The 19,092-nt window shown below is 41.9% G+C and overlaps 1 protein-coding gene across 1 annotated transcript in view; it reads left to right on the top strand.

Annotated features, from left to right (window-relative positions):
- Positions 1 to 19,092, top strand: part of HTR4 (5-hydroxytryptamine receptor 4) — an 89,756-nt gene that overhangs the window by 31,811 nt on the left and 38,853 nt on the right. Inside the window, exons 4-5 of the mRNA XM_034999539.1 lie at positions 1,250 to 1,403; positions 5,060 to 5,628. Coding sequence (XP_034855430.1) covers positions 1,250 to 1,403; positions 5,060 to 5,628 — 723 coding nt within the window. The remainder of the gene's footprint in view (positions 1 to 1,249; positions 1,404 to 5,059; positions 5,629 to 19,092) is intronic.

Here is a 19,092-nt window from a genome sequence, read left to right as displayed (position 1 = left end):
GGTCTACTGGAGTATTTTGCCTGTTGTCAAATTCCCTGAATTGCTGGGCATGGGAGTGGTGATCTCCAAGACTAGAAAGACATGCAAGAAGCAGTCTGGGAGTTAGAGACCAGATCACTGAGTGGAGCAGGTTGCATCTCTATTTAGAGGAAAGAAGAAAGCTAATACATTGGCAGAACATGGACTCAAAAACTGGTAAGCAGTGAGTCCCATGAGGGAGAGCAGACCCAGATAAATGAGGGCGAGGTGGTCTCTACCAGTAGGTAGGACACGATGGAGCAGGGAATATTTGAAACTTTACATTCTTGGCATCAAAGAAACAATTAAATGGCCTAGTCCAGAAGTAATGCATGTCAACCCTGTTTACAACTCCTTGGCCAGACCAGTCACTTGGCTCCATCCAACCACAATGAGGCCAGGAAGTACATGTGCCCAGAAGGGGGAGCTGGACATATTTAGCAAGCAGCTGCAATGACTTCCACTTGTCAAAATACAAACTCCTTCCCCAACAGACTGATTCAGGAGATCCTTGGAATCTGCATTTTAAATAGGCCTCCTCAGGTGAGTCTGATGCAGGGGAGAAGAGTGGAGTCTCTGGAACACTGACTTAGAACTTCACCTCAGGATAGCCAGATGACCAAGAGGATGGGGGCAAATCTGAGATCCAGTTCTTAGAGCTCAGATGTAGGGCCAAACCTGGGAGACTTCACCTTGTTATCAAAGGCGGCCACAGATGCCTGGACGCTGTAGTCCAGAGGGCTGGACAGAAGATTCTGAAGTGCCCAGGCATGAAGGTAAGTGTTGGAACCATGCCTGAGACAGAGCAGGCCCCCAGGTGTGTATCAAGATTCTCAGCGACAGGGAGAGGAAGAGAGATACGGGGCCAACTCCAGCCGTGACTCTCAGATGTGATCTAAGGTTGATATTTATGTCTGCAGAACTCATGGGCCAATATCACATCTCCTTATGTAATTCCTTGTTTCTTTCCTCTGTCCTTTCCTGGTGTCATCTTCCCTTCCTCTGTTACCCACTCTCTCTGCTTTCCCCCCATTATTTTCTCTTTTATTCCTTGTTTATTTTTCTTCTTTACTCCCCCCTCCGATTTTCCTCTTTCCCAATATTTCCTCTTCTTACACCCCTTCTCCTCTCTGCTCCTTCTCCACTCTTCTTTCTCCTCAATCATTCTTCCCTCTTTCTCCCTCTCATTCCTCCTTTCCCATGGCACCCACGCCTTCTATTCTCTCTCCAGGTATTATGCCATCTGCTGTCAGCCTCTGGTCTATAGGAACAAGATGACCCCTCTGCGCATCGCATTAATGCTGGGAGGCTGCTGGGTCATCCCTATGTTTATCTCTTTTCTCCCTATAATGCAAGGCTGGAATAATATTGGCATAATTGATTTGGTGAGTACCTCTGCAGACCCTGCTGGTTTACTCTCTGATGAAGTTTATTTGCTTGGGATTCTAAATAAACAAATAATATCAGGTTGGGTGGCTATTCTAAGAAAGATTCTGATAGTGGTTGGAGTGACAGCAGTAACAACAAAAAAAATGCAAGCTAACATTTTGGAATGTTTGCTGTATGCCAGAAAGGATGCTCAGACTTTACATAGAATCCTGAAAACATCCTTCTCTCATCTCGTCCAGATGGGAAAAGCAAGGTGCAAAAGGGTGAAATAACATGCCCAGTAAATAGCAGAACAGGTACTCAAAGCTTAGCGTTCAGACTACAGAGCCTGAGGTATGTGAGGTGCCCCAAGCGGCCTTCACCTTATCTCATGGCTTCCAGTGACCAGCAGAAAACATGTCACATGGGTGGAGGCTTCCAGAAAATGAAGAGAACTCTGGGCCGGGAGTTGAGAGAACTGGACCGTGAGCCCAGCTCTGTCCCTGACCCTGAAGGACTGCAATGAGAAGGTGCATTGGTCTTCAGTGGAGGAGTGTGTCTTGCAGGGGTGTCGGAGAGCAGCATGTGTGCCAGGCATTTGCCGGCCCCTGTCCAGGTGATCTTCAAGAGTCTTCCGGCTCTGACACACCATGTTGATAGTACCAAAGTTGCAGTGAAGATCAAAAGTTATGGTGGGGTTCACCGGCAGCGAAATCTATTCCCTAAGGTGGTTGTCAGGCAGTCACTTTGCAACGGGGACCATGTTGAGGTAGGAAGGGGACTGGAGATGAGAGATTGAGAGCAGGCTCCAGCCCAACAAGACCAGTTAGAGTAGGAGCTGCCTGTTCTTCTCTCCACCACATTCCCAGCCCCTAATCTTGCCTTGTTCTTTGTCCAGGAAAGGATATCCAAGCCAAGGCTGGGCCAGGATTTGCATGTGGTATGTCAGAACAAGAGTTCCTTGGGCTTCTGAAAGAAATGCTGGGGACAAAGGAGTGGAGAAGTAAAAGGGGATTCATACCAGGGAGACTGTATGAATATTTTCTTGAATCCTATCCTTCTTCTTTCCAACTTCCAATTTCACCATTCTCAAGGGAAATGAAATTCAAGTTTCCGACGACCAGCAGAGTAATAATTATGACCAACCAATGTTGAACACTTACTGTTTGCCGAGTCCAGGTTCACATAATCATCATTTCTGTGAAACCTCACTCAGGCCTCACAACAATGCCATGAGGTTGATCCTATCATTGCCGTCAGGAAACGGAGCATGAGAGAGCTTAAGTTATTAGCTAACGTCAGATTGGCAGGGAGTGGTGGTGACTCTGGCTAAACCCAGGCTTGCTGCATTCCAGAGTCTATGCTCTTAATCTCTGTGCTAAACTTACTCCCTCATGGAGAAGACATTTGGAAGCCTAAGCTTTCGTGCATGGGCACTTTTAAAAAGAGTGCAGCAGTCTTACCTTTGGATATAGAGTTTCTAAGGGAAATTAATTAGAGAATGGAGTTGCTGTGCATTTGTGGAGGGACATAGAGGCATCCCCTCTCTACTTCATGCACCTGGGGAATGGGGCATCTGCTTGCTGTGAACATGCCTAGTATTTGCTCCGTGGTGCTGTGATGGCCTTGCATCTTTCCACTCATCTGCACATTGAATTGGCCTAGAGAGACACTAGCACAACTCATGTGTTCACAATACAGAGGCAGTTGATTCTCACCAGTCGCAGTAAGTACGTTCTATAAAGTTGCCACAAGCGCCGAATTAGCAAATACTCTTTGCTCCTAGGAGAAATACAGGGTTAGGTTCCTGCAGGTTCTGGTCACAATATTTTCATCACCTAGTCAATACATAATATATGCTGCTTGTGAGAGAGGCCCATGAAATGTAAGGTGACAGGTTGATATAAAATAATATATATATTATCATGCATATAATAATATATAATATGCAAACACTGATCAGAAGAAAGCTGGTGTAGCTGTACTGTTATCAGTGATAAAATACATTTAAGGCAAGTCATACTGCTCGAGGTAAAGAGAAATATTTCATTATGAGAAAAAGGTCAATTCAATAGGAAGGTATACAATAATCTTATAATATGCTATGAGATAAGACACTAACTAACACACAAATAAAATACCATACGTGTGTATCATATGTTATTCATACATTTGTTCATGTGTATAGTCACACTGGATGAGGGCTGACCTCAGCAGGGACGTGTCATTGGATTATACAGCTCTCTTCAGCCAAGGGCTGTTCCTAGGCAGGGCTGATAACTCAGAGCTGTCAGCAGACAGAGTTTATAGTAGGGAGAGAAGTCTTTCAATCTTTAAAAGAGGTTCAGTGCATCACAGTATCTAATACTAGTGAGGCTTATTCCAGGAATGCAACACAATCACTGTAATTCACCATATTAATAAAAGAAAGAGGGAAAACCCACATGATCATCTCTTTACTGCCAAAAATTCATTAACAAAATTCGGTATCCATGATTTTAAAAAATTCTCATCAAACTAAAAATAGAAGAGAGCATCCATAAAAAACTTCCAGCAAGTATCATACTTCATAGTAAAATGTTGAAACTCCCCTCCTAGAACTGAGAATGTAAAATGGTGTCCACTATTACCTCTTCTATTTAGGATTACACTTGAGGTCTTATCAAGTTCAATAATGCAAGAAAAATGGGATTAAGATTGGAAAGGATGAAGTGAAATTTTTATTATTTGGAGATCAGATGGGTACTTACGAAGAAAAGTAATAAGAATCGAGAGACGAAATATTAATAACAATTTAACAGAGTTGCTGGATACGTTGCCATACAAAAAAATTTTCACCGAATTCTACATACCAACAACAAACAATTAGGATTAAGGACTTTAAGGTTGTACCATTTGCAATAGGATAGCAAGTCAAATACTTAGGAATAAATCTGACAAAAGATGTGCAAAACATTTACAGAAAAAAAAGTGTAAAATATTACTGAAATACATTTTAAAAGATTTAAGTAAAGGAAAGAATTGCCATGTTTGTGAAATGGAAGGCTTACCATGGGAAAGAAATCCGTTTTCCTTAATCATTCTACTCTATCTCCAATCAAAATCCCCAAAGATCTGTGTGGAAATTGATAAGCTAATTCTAAATTTTATATAGGAAATGCTGAGATGTAAGAACAGTCTTGAAAGAGACGGGCCACAGTTCAAAGACTTTTACTACCAGATATATTGTGTGCAGGCAGAGGGGGAGGGAGGAGACGCTAACTCAGCTCTCAGTTGGGTACAGAGATTGAAGGATGATTTTGTCCCTATGTTATTTCTCCTCTTCCCTGGGGCCTTCAACCCCTTGTGCAGAGACAGTCCCTCTGCCCCCCAGGATGCAATCATATTCCTTTCTACCTTCGTGGTTCTATGTGCTATAGGCTTATTAGGAAAAGAGAACTTGGCTGATAAACCTTCTTCTCTCTTTCCTCCTCTTTTTCCTCTTGTGTTTTCCCCTTCCTTCCTGCCCTTCCTTGTTCCCCTCCTTTTCTTTCTGCCTTCCAATCCCTCCTTTGCTTTTTCATCCTTTTTCTTTTCTCACAATTTTCCTCCTTCCCCTCCTGCTTCTTTCTCTTCACTTTTTCCTTCCCATTCTCCCCTCTTTCCTCATTTATTCTCTCCCTCCAACTCTCAGATAGAAAAAAGGAAGTTCAACCAGAACTCTAACTCTACGTACTGTATCTTCATGGTCAACAAGCCCTACGCCATCACCTGCTCTGTGGTGGCCTTCTACATCCCATTTCTCCTCATGGTGCTGGCCTATTACCGCATCTACGTCACAGCGAAGGAGCATGCCCACCAGATCCAGATGTTACAACGGGCAGGAGCCTCCTCAGAAGGCAGGTCCCAGCCAGCCGACCAGCACAGCACTCATCGCATGAGGACAGAGACCAAAGCAGCCAAGACCCTGTGCATCATCATGGGTTGCTTCTGCCTCTGCTGGGCTCCATTCTTTGTCACCAATATCGTGGATCCATTCATAGACTACACCGTTCCTGGACAGGTGTGGACCGCTTTCCTCTGGCTTGGTTACATCAACTCTGGGTTGAATCCCTTTCTCTACGCCTTCTTGAATAAGTCTTTTAGACGTGCCTTCCTCATCATCCTCTGCTGTGATGATGAGCGCTACCGAAGACCCTCCATTCTGGGCCAGACTGTCCCCTGTTCAACCACAACCATTAATGGATCCACACATGTGCTAAGGTGAGTGCTTAGGGGCTTGATAGATTTTGTTTATTTGCATGACTCGGAACGGGTACCCCTCCAGTGTTTTGTTTCCAGGGGGTTGTTCTTGAGAACCTGTGCAGTGTTTACAAAGAATAAAGAAAATTCTACTCTCTGGTCATGAAATAGAATAGTGGATAAGGACTCAGGCTCTGGGGGAGACTGGCCTTTATTCAAATCTAGCCTCCACAGTTCTGTGACCTTGGGCAAGTCGTTTAACCACTCTGAACTTCAATTTCATTTTTTAAAAAATTGAGATCCCAATCACAGTATCTGCATCACAGGGTTTTTGTGAGGATCAAATTAGCTAATGTGTGTAGAGCACATAGTAGAGATCCCAACACCTAGTAAGCATGTAGCAAATATTATCCATTATTATTTATAGGTAGTGGTTAAAAGCATGGGCTTTAAGGTAAAATAGACTCTATTTTGACTCTCATTGCCACTACTAACCATTTGTATAATCTCTCTTGGTTTTATTTTACTCAACTGTTAAAAAAAAAAAAAAAAGGAATAACATCCATCTCATAGGGCTTTTGTGACAGCTAGAGATGATGTATTTTTTCAGGGCCTGACACACAGTAAGTACTCATAATTCTCCTAACAATGTTATTAATATGATTAGTAGGAGGAGGAGGAGTAACATATGGCCTGATACCCAAGATGGCCACAAAATAACGTGATAAATGAAATAAATAGGATAAATGTGCAACAGTAATACCATATGATAAATGATATAATGGAGGTATGGATAATCAAGAAAGGGAATCTAAGGAGGAAAAACGCTGATTTGGCTTAAGAAAATCAGGAAAGGCCTCAGAGGACAGCATTTTTTAAGAATTTGAGACTTGGAGGAGAGATCAAGGAAGCCATTCTAGCAAATTGAGCAGCATGAGGAAAGAAATGGAATGTGAAAGTGCATGGGAAGGTCAAGTGGTTTACCCAAGGTCACCTGGGTTGATGGAGGTGGGAGTAACTTTGGAGCTAGATGTTCAGTGAGCAGTCATGATGCCTCTCTCTAAACCCTGAGAATTTTCTGGCTCCCTTGGGCTAGAGTCGTTCTCAGCCATGAAAAACCATGTGTTATATAAGTACATTCATCCTGTCGCAAAGATAAATTGTCAACAGCCTTTTTTTCTTTGCCTCAAGATGCACAGGAATTTCTAAAAAGTTCCTTCTTTGACACAAGCATTTAGTTTTTCTGATGACAGTATTCAGCTGTCCTGGCAGCTGAAAATTGGGGAATTTTCATTTGCATGTGTAAAAAAAGAAAAGAGAAAATAGGGTCTGCAGTGAAATGTAAACACTTTGCCTCAGAGACTGCTCAGAAGCCTGAATTCAATTTACTGCTACTAGTGTGGGCAGACTTGTAGTTAAAGCCTAGTCTGGTGTTGAGATTCCAACCGGTGGGAGGGCCTCCAAGACCACTCCTGTAGGCTGGCCTTCTCTCCTGATTATTGGGCCTTAAGCGAGGGTCCTAGGAAGAATCCAGCCATAAAGTGTGTGTGCAGGAACTTCTGTGTGGGGGCCGAAAAGCTGTCTGAATTAGCAGTTGCCTGAGTCCAGGCGGTCAACAGCTCTCAGAGGATGCTTTAACAGTGCCTTTGCCAAGTCAGATGTTTAGAACCAGAGGGCCATTTTCCCCCATAGAAACAGTCACAGAAAGTGTTTGGGGGCTTCAGGGGCAGCCCAAGAGACCCATTTCACTGACACGGTATTTTCTCCCTGCTGCATTTGGGAACCTGCAGTGCGTTGTAAAGCGGAGATGGTAGTTTCGAGGCGGCTTTTGGATGTACTCTCCATACTTCAGTTTTTGTATTTCTGCATGAGGTAATGAAAAGGGCAGGAAGTTGGTCTGAGATACTGTTCCGGGGCAGGTGAGGAATCTTTTACGCATGGGGGAGCCGACACAGAGAAGACTGCAGCCTGAATCTGCTACAGTGTAAGCTTTGCAAGGACAGGGATCCTGCCTGTTTCATTCACTGCTTCATACGAGATACCCAGTATGTTGCCTGATATACAATAGGAACTTACACTCTTGATGAATAAATTAATAAAGCATACAGTTAATTCTCCAGATCTATTGTATGAGCACCACTTAAGAACAATGTATGTTTTTCTTAAAAATCCTGTAAGCAGGACATCAACAAATTCAGATGGATTCAAGAAATATAAAACCTAAACTATCAAAAGTAAAATCAGCTTTTATCCTGTTGATCTTACCCTTCACCTCAGAGACAATTAAAACTAGTCTGGTGATTTTTTAAATGCATTTACAAACATTCATAAAAACATACATGTTCATAGATTCGTCTCCCTTTGTTCATTGTATTTTATTATTTATTTATTTTCATCATCATACGTGCGTTCCTTAGTCCCCATCCCCTATTTCACCCGTCCCCTCCCGACCTCCCCTCTGGTAACCATCAGTTTGTTCTTTATAATCAATAGTCATTTCTTGGTTTGTCTCTTTCTTTTTTCCCTTTGCTCATTTGTTTTGTTTCTTGAAATCCGTATATGAGTGAAATCATATGGTATTTGTCTTTCTCTGACTGACATGTTTTGCTTAGCGTTATACTCTCTAGCTCCATCCATGTTGTTGCAAATGACAGGATTTCATTCTTTTTACGGCTGAATAATAGACCACTTCTTATCCATTCATCTATCAGTGGACACTTGGACTGCTTCCATAGTTTGGCTATTGTAAATAATGCTGCAATGAACATAGGGGTGCGTAGGTCCCTGTGATTTAGTGTTTTTGTATTTTTTGGGTAAATACCCAGTGGTATAATTACTGGATCGCAGGGTAGTTCTGTTTTTCACTTTTTGAGTGGCCTCCATACTGTTTTCCAGAGTGGCTGTACCAGCTTGCATTCCCACCAACAGTGCATGAGGGTTCCTTTTTCTCCACATCCTTGCCAACACCTGTTGCTTCTTGTGTTTTTGATATTAGCCTTTCTGACAGGTGTGAAGTGACAGTGATTTTATTTATTTATTTATTTATTTATTTATTTATTTATTTATTTAGATTTTATTTATTTATTTGACAGAGAGAGAGACAGCGAGAGAGGGAACACAAGCAGGGAGATTGGGAGAGGGAGAAGCAGGCTTCCCGCTGAGCAGGGAGCCCAATGCGGGGCTTGATCCCAGGACCCTGGGATCATGACCTGAGTTGAAGGCAGATGCTTAATGACTGAGCCACCCAGGCACCCCGAGTGACAGTTCATTTTAGTTTTGATTTGCATTTCCCTGATGATCAGTGATGTTTGAGCATCTTTTCATGTGTCTGTTAGTCATCTGGATGTCTTCTTTGGAGAAATGTCTGTTCATGTCTTCTGCCCATTTTTTAATTGGAGTGTTTGCTTTTTGGGTGTTGATTTGTATAAGTTTTTTATATATCTTGGATACTAACCCTTTATTGGATATGTCATTTGCAAATATCTTCTCCTATTGAGTAGATTGCCTTTTAGTTTTGTTGATTGTTTCCTTCGTTGTGCAGAAACTTTTTATTTTGATATAGTTCCAATAGTTTATTTTTGTTATTTTAAAAAAAGATTTCATTTATTTATTTGTTAGAGAGAGAGAGCACAAGCAGAGGGAGTGGCAGGCAGAGGGAGAAGCAGGCTCCTCACTGAGCAAGGAGCCCAACGTGGGACTTGATCCCAGGACCCTGGGATCATGACCTGTGCCGAAGGCAGATGCTTAACTGACTGAGCCACCCACGCATCCCTATTTTTGCTTTTTTTCCCTTGCCTCTGGAGACATATCTAGAAAAAGGTTGCTATGGCCAATGTCAGAGAAATTACCACATGTGCTCTCCTCAAGGATTTTTTTGGTTTCAGGTCTCACATATAGGTCTTTCCTCCATTTTGAGTTTAGTTATCTCTGACAAAGGAGGAATGACTATACGATGGGAAGAAGACAAGTCTCTTCAACAAATGGTGTTGGGAAAATTGGATAGCCACATGCAAAAGTATGAAACGGGACCACTTTCTTATTCCCTTTATTTTATATAAATGGGGTCATTTTATATGTACTTTTTTGCACCTTGCTTTTTATCCCTGAAGAATGTATTTTAGAGATCATTGCACCTCAGGACATTTAGATCTAACTCATTCTCTTTAACTCTTCCATAAGCGTGTTAAAATTTATTAATTATTTATTTTATTTTATTTTATTTATTAATTTATTAATTTCCCATCAGTGAATATGTGTTACCAATCTTTTGCTATATCTAACTGTATTGTTTTTAATGCCCTTGAATTTCCTTGTGTATCTTATTTTAGATAGCTATCCAAAGTGAAATTGCTCTATTGATATATATGTGCATTTAAAAATATTAGGTTTCTCGTAAGATCGACCTCCCAGAATACTGTAGTGATTTGCATTCTCATCATCCTTTCATCAACGCGATACATTATTTTTCTTTTACCATTTTGCTAATTACAGAAATGCTGTCACTTAATTTGCATTTTCCAGATGATTTGTTAGGTTGAACCTCTTTTAAGTTAGTTATTGACTAATTTAAAAGTGTTGACATATATTTATCCTTGTAGAAACTGCACCTTCACATATTTGGTGCTTTGTGTGACAACCTTGTTGTATTTTTCTTATTAATTTTTGAAGATTTATTATATTCTAAATAATAATCCTTTGTTATATAATTTGCAAATACATTTTCCTCTCCTCTGCTTACTTTTGGACTTTGGTTAACTTTTTTTTTTTAATTTTATTTTATGATGTTATGTTAGTCACCATACAATATATCACCAGTTTTCGATGCGGTGATCCACGATTCGTTGTTTTCGTTCAACCCCCAGTGCTCCATGCAGTATATGCGCTCCCTAATACCCATCACCGGGCTAACTTCGAATTTTGAGAGCACTATTGATTTGACTTCTTACAGTTAACCCGTCTTCCTTCTTGAAATACTTTTCACATTAATTTTCCTAAAAAGTATACTTCCCTGGTTTGCCCTCTGACTCACCAGCAACTCGTTCTTAGTACCTTTTGTGGGTTCTTCCTTCTCTCTCTGGCCTCTAAATGTTAGAGTTCTTCAGGGCTTGGTTCTTTATACTCTTCTCAAATGACATTCTCACTTAATGTGATTTGACCATCCATAGCTTTTGTGCCATCAATCTCTCTTTAATTAATAGCTCTAGATCATAGCCGTCCTCTAAGCTCCAGACCACAATATCCAATTTGCTTCCTTGACAGCCTCACATAGGTGCCTCTTAGGAATCTCACATTTAATGTACCTTAAACAGAATTCTCTTATATATCCCACCCACCCACCTACTCCAAGCTTCCAGAGTCTCCTCTATGTCCATAAGTGGAACTGTCATCTACCATGTTACTAAATCTGGACACTTTCTGTCACTCTCAGGGAGAACTATCATATTAAACTGCAGACTTAAAGCTTTGAAAAAGAAGAACCAATCAGCTGATACTGAAAATATGGAGTTCAATCTAAGTAAATGCGAAATCCAACCACAGGGACAGAATGTAAATCACAGAAGTGTAGGATGATGCCTGAACATCCTGCTGCATGTTTAAAATTTGGAATTTGAGGGGTACCTGGCTGGCTCCGTTGGTAGAGTATGCGATTCTTGATCTTGAGATCATGAGTTTGAGCCCCACGTTGAGGGTAGAGATTACTTTAAAATAAAATTTAAAAAATAAAGTAAAGTAAAATAGAATAGAATAGAATTTGGAATTTGATAAGTACAACTTCATTTTCCTCATGCAAAGCATTCACTGACAAATTTATGTCATTCTATGTTATTAATAATAATGATTATGATGCCTAGCATAATTCCAGAAAAATGTGCCAGTTACTGTATTTAAGAACTTTGAATGCACTATTGCATTTAATTTTTACAGCAACCAAATAAGTTGCCATTATAATTACCATTATTTTAACAATGAGAAAACCGAGGTTTAAAGAGGGTACAGAATTGATCCAAGGTCCCACAAAGTCTTCATGATTATCTTCAGGTTAATGAAAGATTAAAACACTCAAAATTGAAAATTATCTTGCCCTTAAAAAAAAAATCTTCCCTGAGAATCTATAACGTATAGAGGACTTAGTCTGCAACCCAAGAATCACACTGGGGAGAGCCAGGTCATGACAACACTCCAAAACTGTGGGGCCTTTTTCTTTTAAAGTCTTTTTGACAGAATAGAATTTTACTTTTCCAGGTTGAACTAAAAATAGGACAGTCTGCCTCAGTGGTTGAAATAGTAGGCCTTCCAGTCTTGGTCCTATTCTTGTAATCCTTTGACTTATGCAACATTTTATTTTATTTATTTATTTATTTATTTTAGATTTATTTATTTATTTGAGAGAGAGAGCACATGAGTAGGGGGAGGGGCAGAGGCAGAGGGAGAAAGAGAATCCACAAGCAGACTTCTCCCTGAGCTCAGCGCCCCACGAGGGGCTTGATCCCAGGACCCTGAGATCATGACCTGAACCAAAACCAAGAGTTGGCTGCTGAATTGATTGAGCCACCTGGGTGCCTCTGCCCTCCTTTTTTTTTTTTTTTTTTAAGATTTATTTGCAACATCTTATTGAACAAACATATGGGCAGCCAATGAAATAAAATGTGTTTTTGCCAGACAGTCTTAGTGGACTTTGACCACTCAAACTGAACGAATTAGAGATGTCTGTGGTTGTGTTTGGTTTTCTGTGAGATAAGCATCTTTGGAATATCCAGCTCATGATCAAAATAGAAGTGAACATACCATTTGATTGGCTGATGAACTAGTTTGTGTAGATATGTAGGTTACATAGCCTCTTAAAAATAGTCTCCAGGGGCACCTGGGTGGCTTAGTCGTTAAGCGTCTGCCTTCGGCTCAGGTCATGATCCCAGGGTCCTGGGATCGAGCCCCGCATCGGGCTCCTTGCTCGGCAGGGAGCCTGCTTCTCCCTCCCCCACTCCCCCTGCTTGTGTTCCCTCTCTCGCTGTCTCTCTCTCTGTCAAATAAGTAAAATCTTTAAAAAAAATAGTCTCCAGGGGCACCTGGGTGGCTCAGTCGTTAAGCGTCTGCCTTCGACTCAGGTCATGATCCCAGGGTCCTGGGATCGAGCCCCCATCGAGCTCCCTGCTTGGCAGGAAGCCTGCTTCTCCCTCCCCCACTCCCCCTGCTTGTGTTCCCTCTCTCGCTGTCTCTCTCTCTGTCAAATAAATAAATAAAATCTTTAAAAAAAATAGTCTCCAGGGGCGCCTGGGTGGCTCAGTCGTTAAGCGTCTGCCTTCGGCTCAGGTCATGGTCCCGGGGTCCTGGGATCGAGCCCCATATCGGGATCCCTGCTCAGCGGGAAGCCTGCTTCTCCCTCTCCCACTCCCCCTGCTTGTGTTCCCTCTCTCACTGCCGCTCTCTGTCAAATAAATAAAGTCTTTAAAAAAAAAATAGTCTCCAAACATGAATTATTGTCATAATATATGTTTCCTGGGCAGTTTTAATTTGTATACCCACATATATTAGTAAGAGGTATGATGCCACCATGTGGGCAGTGGATTCTAAGAGGTTCATCATGGGTGTGAACTGATTCTTAGCAGATTTTGGAGTCAGCTTCTCTCTCCTTGTCGCATCTTTAACCTGGCTCTATGGCTTTTCCCCATCCACCAACCTCTCTCTCAGTCTTATAGAAGTCACCTTTCCCACTCCAGGAAACTCCCATCAGACATAATGGCAGAGAAAGGAAGAAATAACCTAGTGAGGAGACATTGGCTGCATTCCCACTCAAGTCCAGGACAAGACGAGGTTGCCTTGTCACCTCTGCTGTTCAGCATTGCATATAAAATCCAAACGACAGAAAGGAGAAATATGAAATATAAAAATCAGAGAAAAAAAGAGCAAAACTGTGACTATGAACAATATGATTTTTTACCAGGAAAATCCACTATAAACCATGAAAACTAAGACGTTTCACAAGGAAGTCCCGATACTGAATAACTAACCCAACATTCAGTGACTCCTACATCCTAGAAATCACCAGTTGGAATGTGGATTAGGAAAAATACCATCATCCACAGAAGCAGTAATTGAAGTTACTAAAAAGTACAAAATGAAAACATAAGACATGTGTTGAAGGAAATTTTAAAATTTTACTGAAGGAGAAATCAGAGATATTCCTAAGGGTTCACTGTGGAAAGCAGAAGAGAATACTAAAAAAATCCAAATTTTTCTTTGGAAGTTATGGGACACTCATCAAAAACCAGGTTTGCAGATTCTGGGACTTGATTTATTAGGTTTTGAGGTTTGATTCACAGTAACTGTGTACTGAGCACCTAATGTGCCAGGCACTGTGTATGAGGTGGTAGACAGAAAGATAAAGGAGAGTCGGATTCTCCCTGAGCTCACAGCCTAACTGAACAAAGAGTCACATAAGTAAATAATTACAGCACAGTGAACATCGCTGGGGTTGTGGACAAGGTTTAATGGGAGCTGAAGGGATTGCTACCTAACCAACAGTTTCCTCATCACTGATGAGGGTCATCCAATCGCTGCTTGAATTCCTGCAACGAGAGAATCATAGTACTTGATGAGCCTGCTCAATGGTTGAGTAACTCTAGCATTTAAAAGGTCTTCTTTATATTGAGTTGAAATCTTCATCCCTATGCCTTCTGCCTGCTGGCCCTAGTTCTGCCTTGAGCAAGAGAAAACAAGGCTACATCTTCCTGTATGTTTTAGTTCTATGTCCCTTCTGAGGCTTTTCTTCATTCTCCCATTACTCTCCATGCAATATTCTTAAAGGTTTGGAGAACACGATCACGTCCCCTTATTTGTAATCTTTATTGTTATTTCTTTTGATCATTTTTCCTTCAAAATATGGTCAGTAGACCACTGCCATTAAAATCACCTGGGAGCTTAGTAAAAACACAGATCCCAGACCCCATTCATGGAACTCGGGCAAGTTAGGGAAAATGACATTTTTGCCGAGATGATTCTTACGTGTGTTAAACTTGGAACACCACAGACTCTGACTCCAGTGGATCGGAATGGTCCAGCGTATGCTGGCATTGATTGTGTTTCTGGGTTATGACACATATTATAATTCTTAGATCCTTTTAGAGTCTCTTAAAGGGTGATAATTTTATGTGATTGAACTAGTAAAATTCCTTTGGAAGTTGCCTCAGCTCAGCCGTTCTTCCAGCCAAGTGACTCTGGCCCCTTGGGAGGTGAAGTGTGATCACATAGGCTCTGACCACACAGTGTGGCAGGAGATAGGAACAAGCCATCCTGATGTGATTTGGAGTTTTTTGGGGGTTTGATTCTGGAGTTCTTTGTCCATTATCCTTGGATAAATATCAAGGATCTTGCCAGGGCTGTTCTCTTCGGAGTCTTCAGAGCCTAGTAAAAAGTGCCTGCAAGGAGTAAAGGAATGCTTCTGTCCCTTTTCCCTGGTCTCGCTTCTCTTCTGTTTAACTGTCTTTATGAAGATTAGCCCCTCTGATCTTGGATTTGTGGCGCTGACGGTAATCTTAGAACAGATATTTTTCTCTACATGAAATCCACTGAGGATTCCAGTTTTAGTTTCTTGGGTAAATAATCCCTGCCCTGCCTATCTTACTACCTCATTGTGAAAATCAAACGAGGTAATGGAGGTGAAATTTCTTTGCTAACTGCAAAGCTCTGTCTTCAGGGGAGAAATAATTATGTTATGAGAACAGACTATTTATAAGTTAGGTAAATAGCTAAGACTGCATGCTTAGCAATGCAGAGATGGCACACAGAGTTTAGCTTTCGGGACGGAGTTCTCTGCTCTCAGGCCAGACTTAGATAGCTCTTGTGGTTCTCCAAGTTTAGACCTTGCCCAAACCTAGGACACGCATCCTGTTCCTCAGAAGCCTGAGAACTTCTGCAAGCACTTCCCAAAGAACTTCTTGTCTATCTAAATTGGCTCTTGGCTACTATCCTCCATTACCTACCCTCAATCCCCCCTGATAAACAGTTTTTCTGTTGACTTGGGGATCTCTAGAGCTGTGCTATCCGATAGGGTAACCATTGACCACATTCCGAGGATTCAGTAACTGCATATTATAAGTAGAATATTTTCATTATTGTAAAAAGTTCTATTGGACAAAACAGCTCTAGAGCCTTCTCTCTGGAATGAGGCAATGTATGCTTTTCCCTGGACTTACTCTTACCAACCAAAGCTCAATAAAAAATAAGCCAATTCTAATGGATGTGTTATAGAAGTCTTTGATATTCCCGTGCACAAGATTAGTATGCTCAGGTTTAAATATGGAATCAACAGAGGTGGTAAATATGAGGATAGAGATTGAAAGTGAGAAAGAGGGAAAGAGAATGAGGGTTCTACTAAAAACAGTAGGAGAAAAAAATTCTTCTGGGCTATTGCTTTTTGTTGTTTCCTTTATAAATAAGAGTTATCAGAATTTATCATTGTATTTATTTTTTGTTGACTTGTTTATTATCTGTCTCCTTAGTCAGACTGTCCATACATGAGGGCAGGTAACATGTCTGTTTTATTCCCAAAAGTTTCCCCAGGGTAGAGCACATGGCTCAATTCATATGCTTATTGGTTGAATGAATGGACGCTTTTATCAGACTCTGTTACTCACCTGGAACGTGTATAGTCGAATAAGTTTTCATCACTTTAAACAAATATTTATTAATCTCATAACCAGAATCATTGTTTTTTTTCACTGGCACATCACTTGCCAATTTTCAATGTCAACACACCAGAATTTCCCTTTTAAACAGATTTTCACACTGTGGGTTGGAAGATTACCCATGGATGAGACAGTAATTTAGGTTTGATTTTACTTTGGATGCTTAGAGGTTTCTGCTAATGTTGAAAAGTTGTTTGACATTTAAAAGCTATTTTGTGGCTATTACCTTGAACTTTGGAGGTTACAATTGGATTCAACATTTACCTCATTGTTTTGAGCCAATGCCAGACTTAATCTGGGTGAATCAAAGATGGGTGAGGATGACCTTGCCTTATCTCCTCCAGCCTCCTCCAGGGCTCGCTACATAATTTGCAGGCCCAACACAAAATGCAAATACAGGGCCCCTTGGTCAAAGGGCAGGTAAGATTTTTCATCGAAAGTATTAAAACGTAAAGCCTTTTTCTTTCATCTGCAGTTTTTCTCTCAACTTGTCATGGTGTATTTTCTTTGCTATTCACCTCTCCTCCAGGAGAAAAATAAAATATAATTTTAAATTATTAGCAAAAATTTACCATTCTTCTGTATAGTATGCAGTACCAGTTTTCAGTGCAAATACGAGAACGTTTTGTTTATAAGGAATCACCAAAGTGACACAAATCACACGAATCGGATTTCTCAATTCAAGCGTGCGTATGTATTTTGTTTTTACCAGACAGTGCACAAAACTAATGCGACTGTTTTTACTTCACCTCTTGATAACACGCACATTCTGCTGACACTCTGCCTCCTTCAGCTTCCTGATCAGTAAGGAAGCACTGAAAGGAGCCATGGTCGGCCGTGTCTTATCCTTTCTTTCTGTGCTGGTATTTTCAGCAGAAGTGGTTGGCTAATACGGGGGAGCACCATGAGTGAGAAAAGACAGGGTTTTTTTGTTGGTTCCTTCTTCTTAGCACAGCACTGCCTTCCTCCTGCATTGGCCAAGTTCCAGTCAATCAGAAACCGTGGTCTCTCGGGGCTGTCTGCATTCCCAGTCATTCAGTCATAGAAGTGTAGATAAGAAGCATGAGCGCCGGATTCTGGTGGACCCATGATCTGTGGAGATTCAGTAAGACTCAGTGGTAAACATGTTGTAGAAGTTGCTGACAGAGAGACCATGGGAAAAGGGAAAGTGCTTTCTATATATAATGTGTTCACCATACTTGCTTGGAGGCTAGTTACTAATCTTTACGATGGTTAATCTTAACCAGAATCGTGTGCTCATGGGGCGTCATTCACATTTTGAGGCAGCAAGGGGCTATGGCGTATACACATATGCACAAGTAGTCTGTGCCCACCGGTGCCCACCTGTCACCCGCGCATGTTCCATTGTCCCTTCAGACCTCACAGGTTCAAAGATAAACTTCTGAAGAATTTCAAGATGGCGACAAGCAGAGCATTAAACCAAGGTCTGGGTTTCTGTCTGGCTGCGCTGGTCACACAGCCAAGGAGGTGGCCTGTCCCCAGTCCTTCCCAATCACAACCTAAAGCAGCCTCTCAGGAGACGTCGTGCTTGTTGGGATCACACCAGGAACACGGGCAGAATAACAACATCAGAAGAGCTCCCCTTGTCTTGCGTTCAGTAATCAAGTGGCTTAAGCTGCCCTCCAGGATGCCCTCTTCTGGACCGAAATGCTGAGGCCTAAGCGTTATTCCCTCCACGGAGACATTTTTCAAGGAAAAGTTCCCACCCCTGACTTAGAAGAAGGTGAACTTTGGTATGTAACCCAAAGCATAAGGGCTGAAGTGCTGAGGTTTGGCACGCCTGGCTTTCAGTCCCGAGACTTGTCATTTACTGGTGATACCACCTTTAACCCATAGCCCCGGCGTTTCTGGGTCTCCGTTCCTTTATCTGTAAAATAGGAATACCCTTAGGACCCATCTCCTCGGGCTTTTGTTAAGGTGAAATATAAGAGATGTGCAGAGCTGAGTCCAGCTCGTATTGTTGCACAGAAAGCGCCCCCTGAACGGAAGCCAGTGCAATGGCTGTTGCTATAATTGTATGTACAACATCATTCATGTCTTGGCTAAACAAACTTCTCCAGTTATTTTCTCAGCTTCCTGATGAGCATTTCTTAAGAAATGAGTCAAGAGAAATCTCTGTGTTCCAAACACTGCCCTCAGACAAGGAAGGCAGAGCTCCCTCTGCCAGAAGAAAAACCCAGAGATAAGTTAATCAGGCTGTTTATAAATAATTGTTTAAGCACCATGAGATGAGACGTGTTTCCTGGGTACGTTGTGCCCTGTGCCGAACAACTGGGGCTGTCATGTTGAATACGCCTCTGGCTTTTAAATTGCCTGTAGGCACGTCTCCGAGCCAAACTAAAACACGGTAACCATGTCCAACAAGTCGGGTGCGGTCCGTGTGTATTTGCTCTTCCTCTTCGGCTCTGCAGGCGCACGGGTGGCCAGGGCTCTAGGGTTCTGTGTACCAGGCCCCCGCGATCGGTGCCCACGGCGCAGACTCCCGAGCACAGCCGGATCCAAAGATGGCATTGGGAGCTTTTACGAGCTGAGCCTGCGTTCCACTTGTAGAGGGTCTATTTAATGGGTTCACTTGGGGGCCAGAAGTGCACGTGTTTTAGGAGCTTTGATGTACAGCAGTACTGAGGACCCCTGGTATAGCAGAGAGAGCAGGAAGCCTGTGCTGATCACCGAGCAGCCGTCATCTCTTTCCACACCAATAAAACAGGGAAGCTGTAGGGGCGCCTGGGTGGCTCGGCCGGGCTTCTGCCTTCGGCTCAGGTCGTGATTGCAGAGTCCCAGG

The sequence above is a fragment of the Mirounga leonina genome, unplaced genomic scaffold (genome assembly GCF_011800145.1).
Source record: "Mirounga leonina isolate KUSES-001 unplaced genomic scaffold, KU_Mleo_1.0 Mir_99, whole genome shotgun sequence".
NCBI lineage: Eukaryota > Metazoa > Chordata > Mammalia > Carnivora > Phocidae > Mirounga > Mirounga leonina.
The sequence above is the reverse complement of the archived record's forward strand: the minus strand, read 5'-3'. Positions and strand labels throughout refer to the sequence as shown.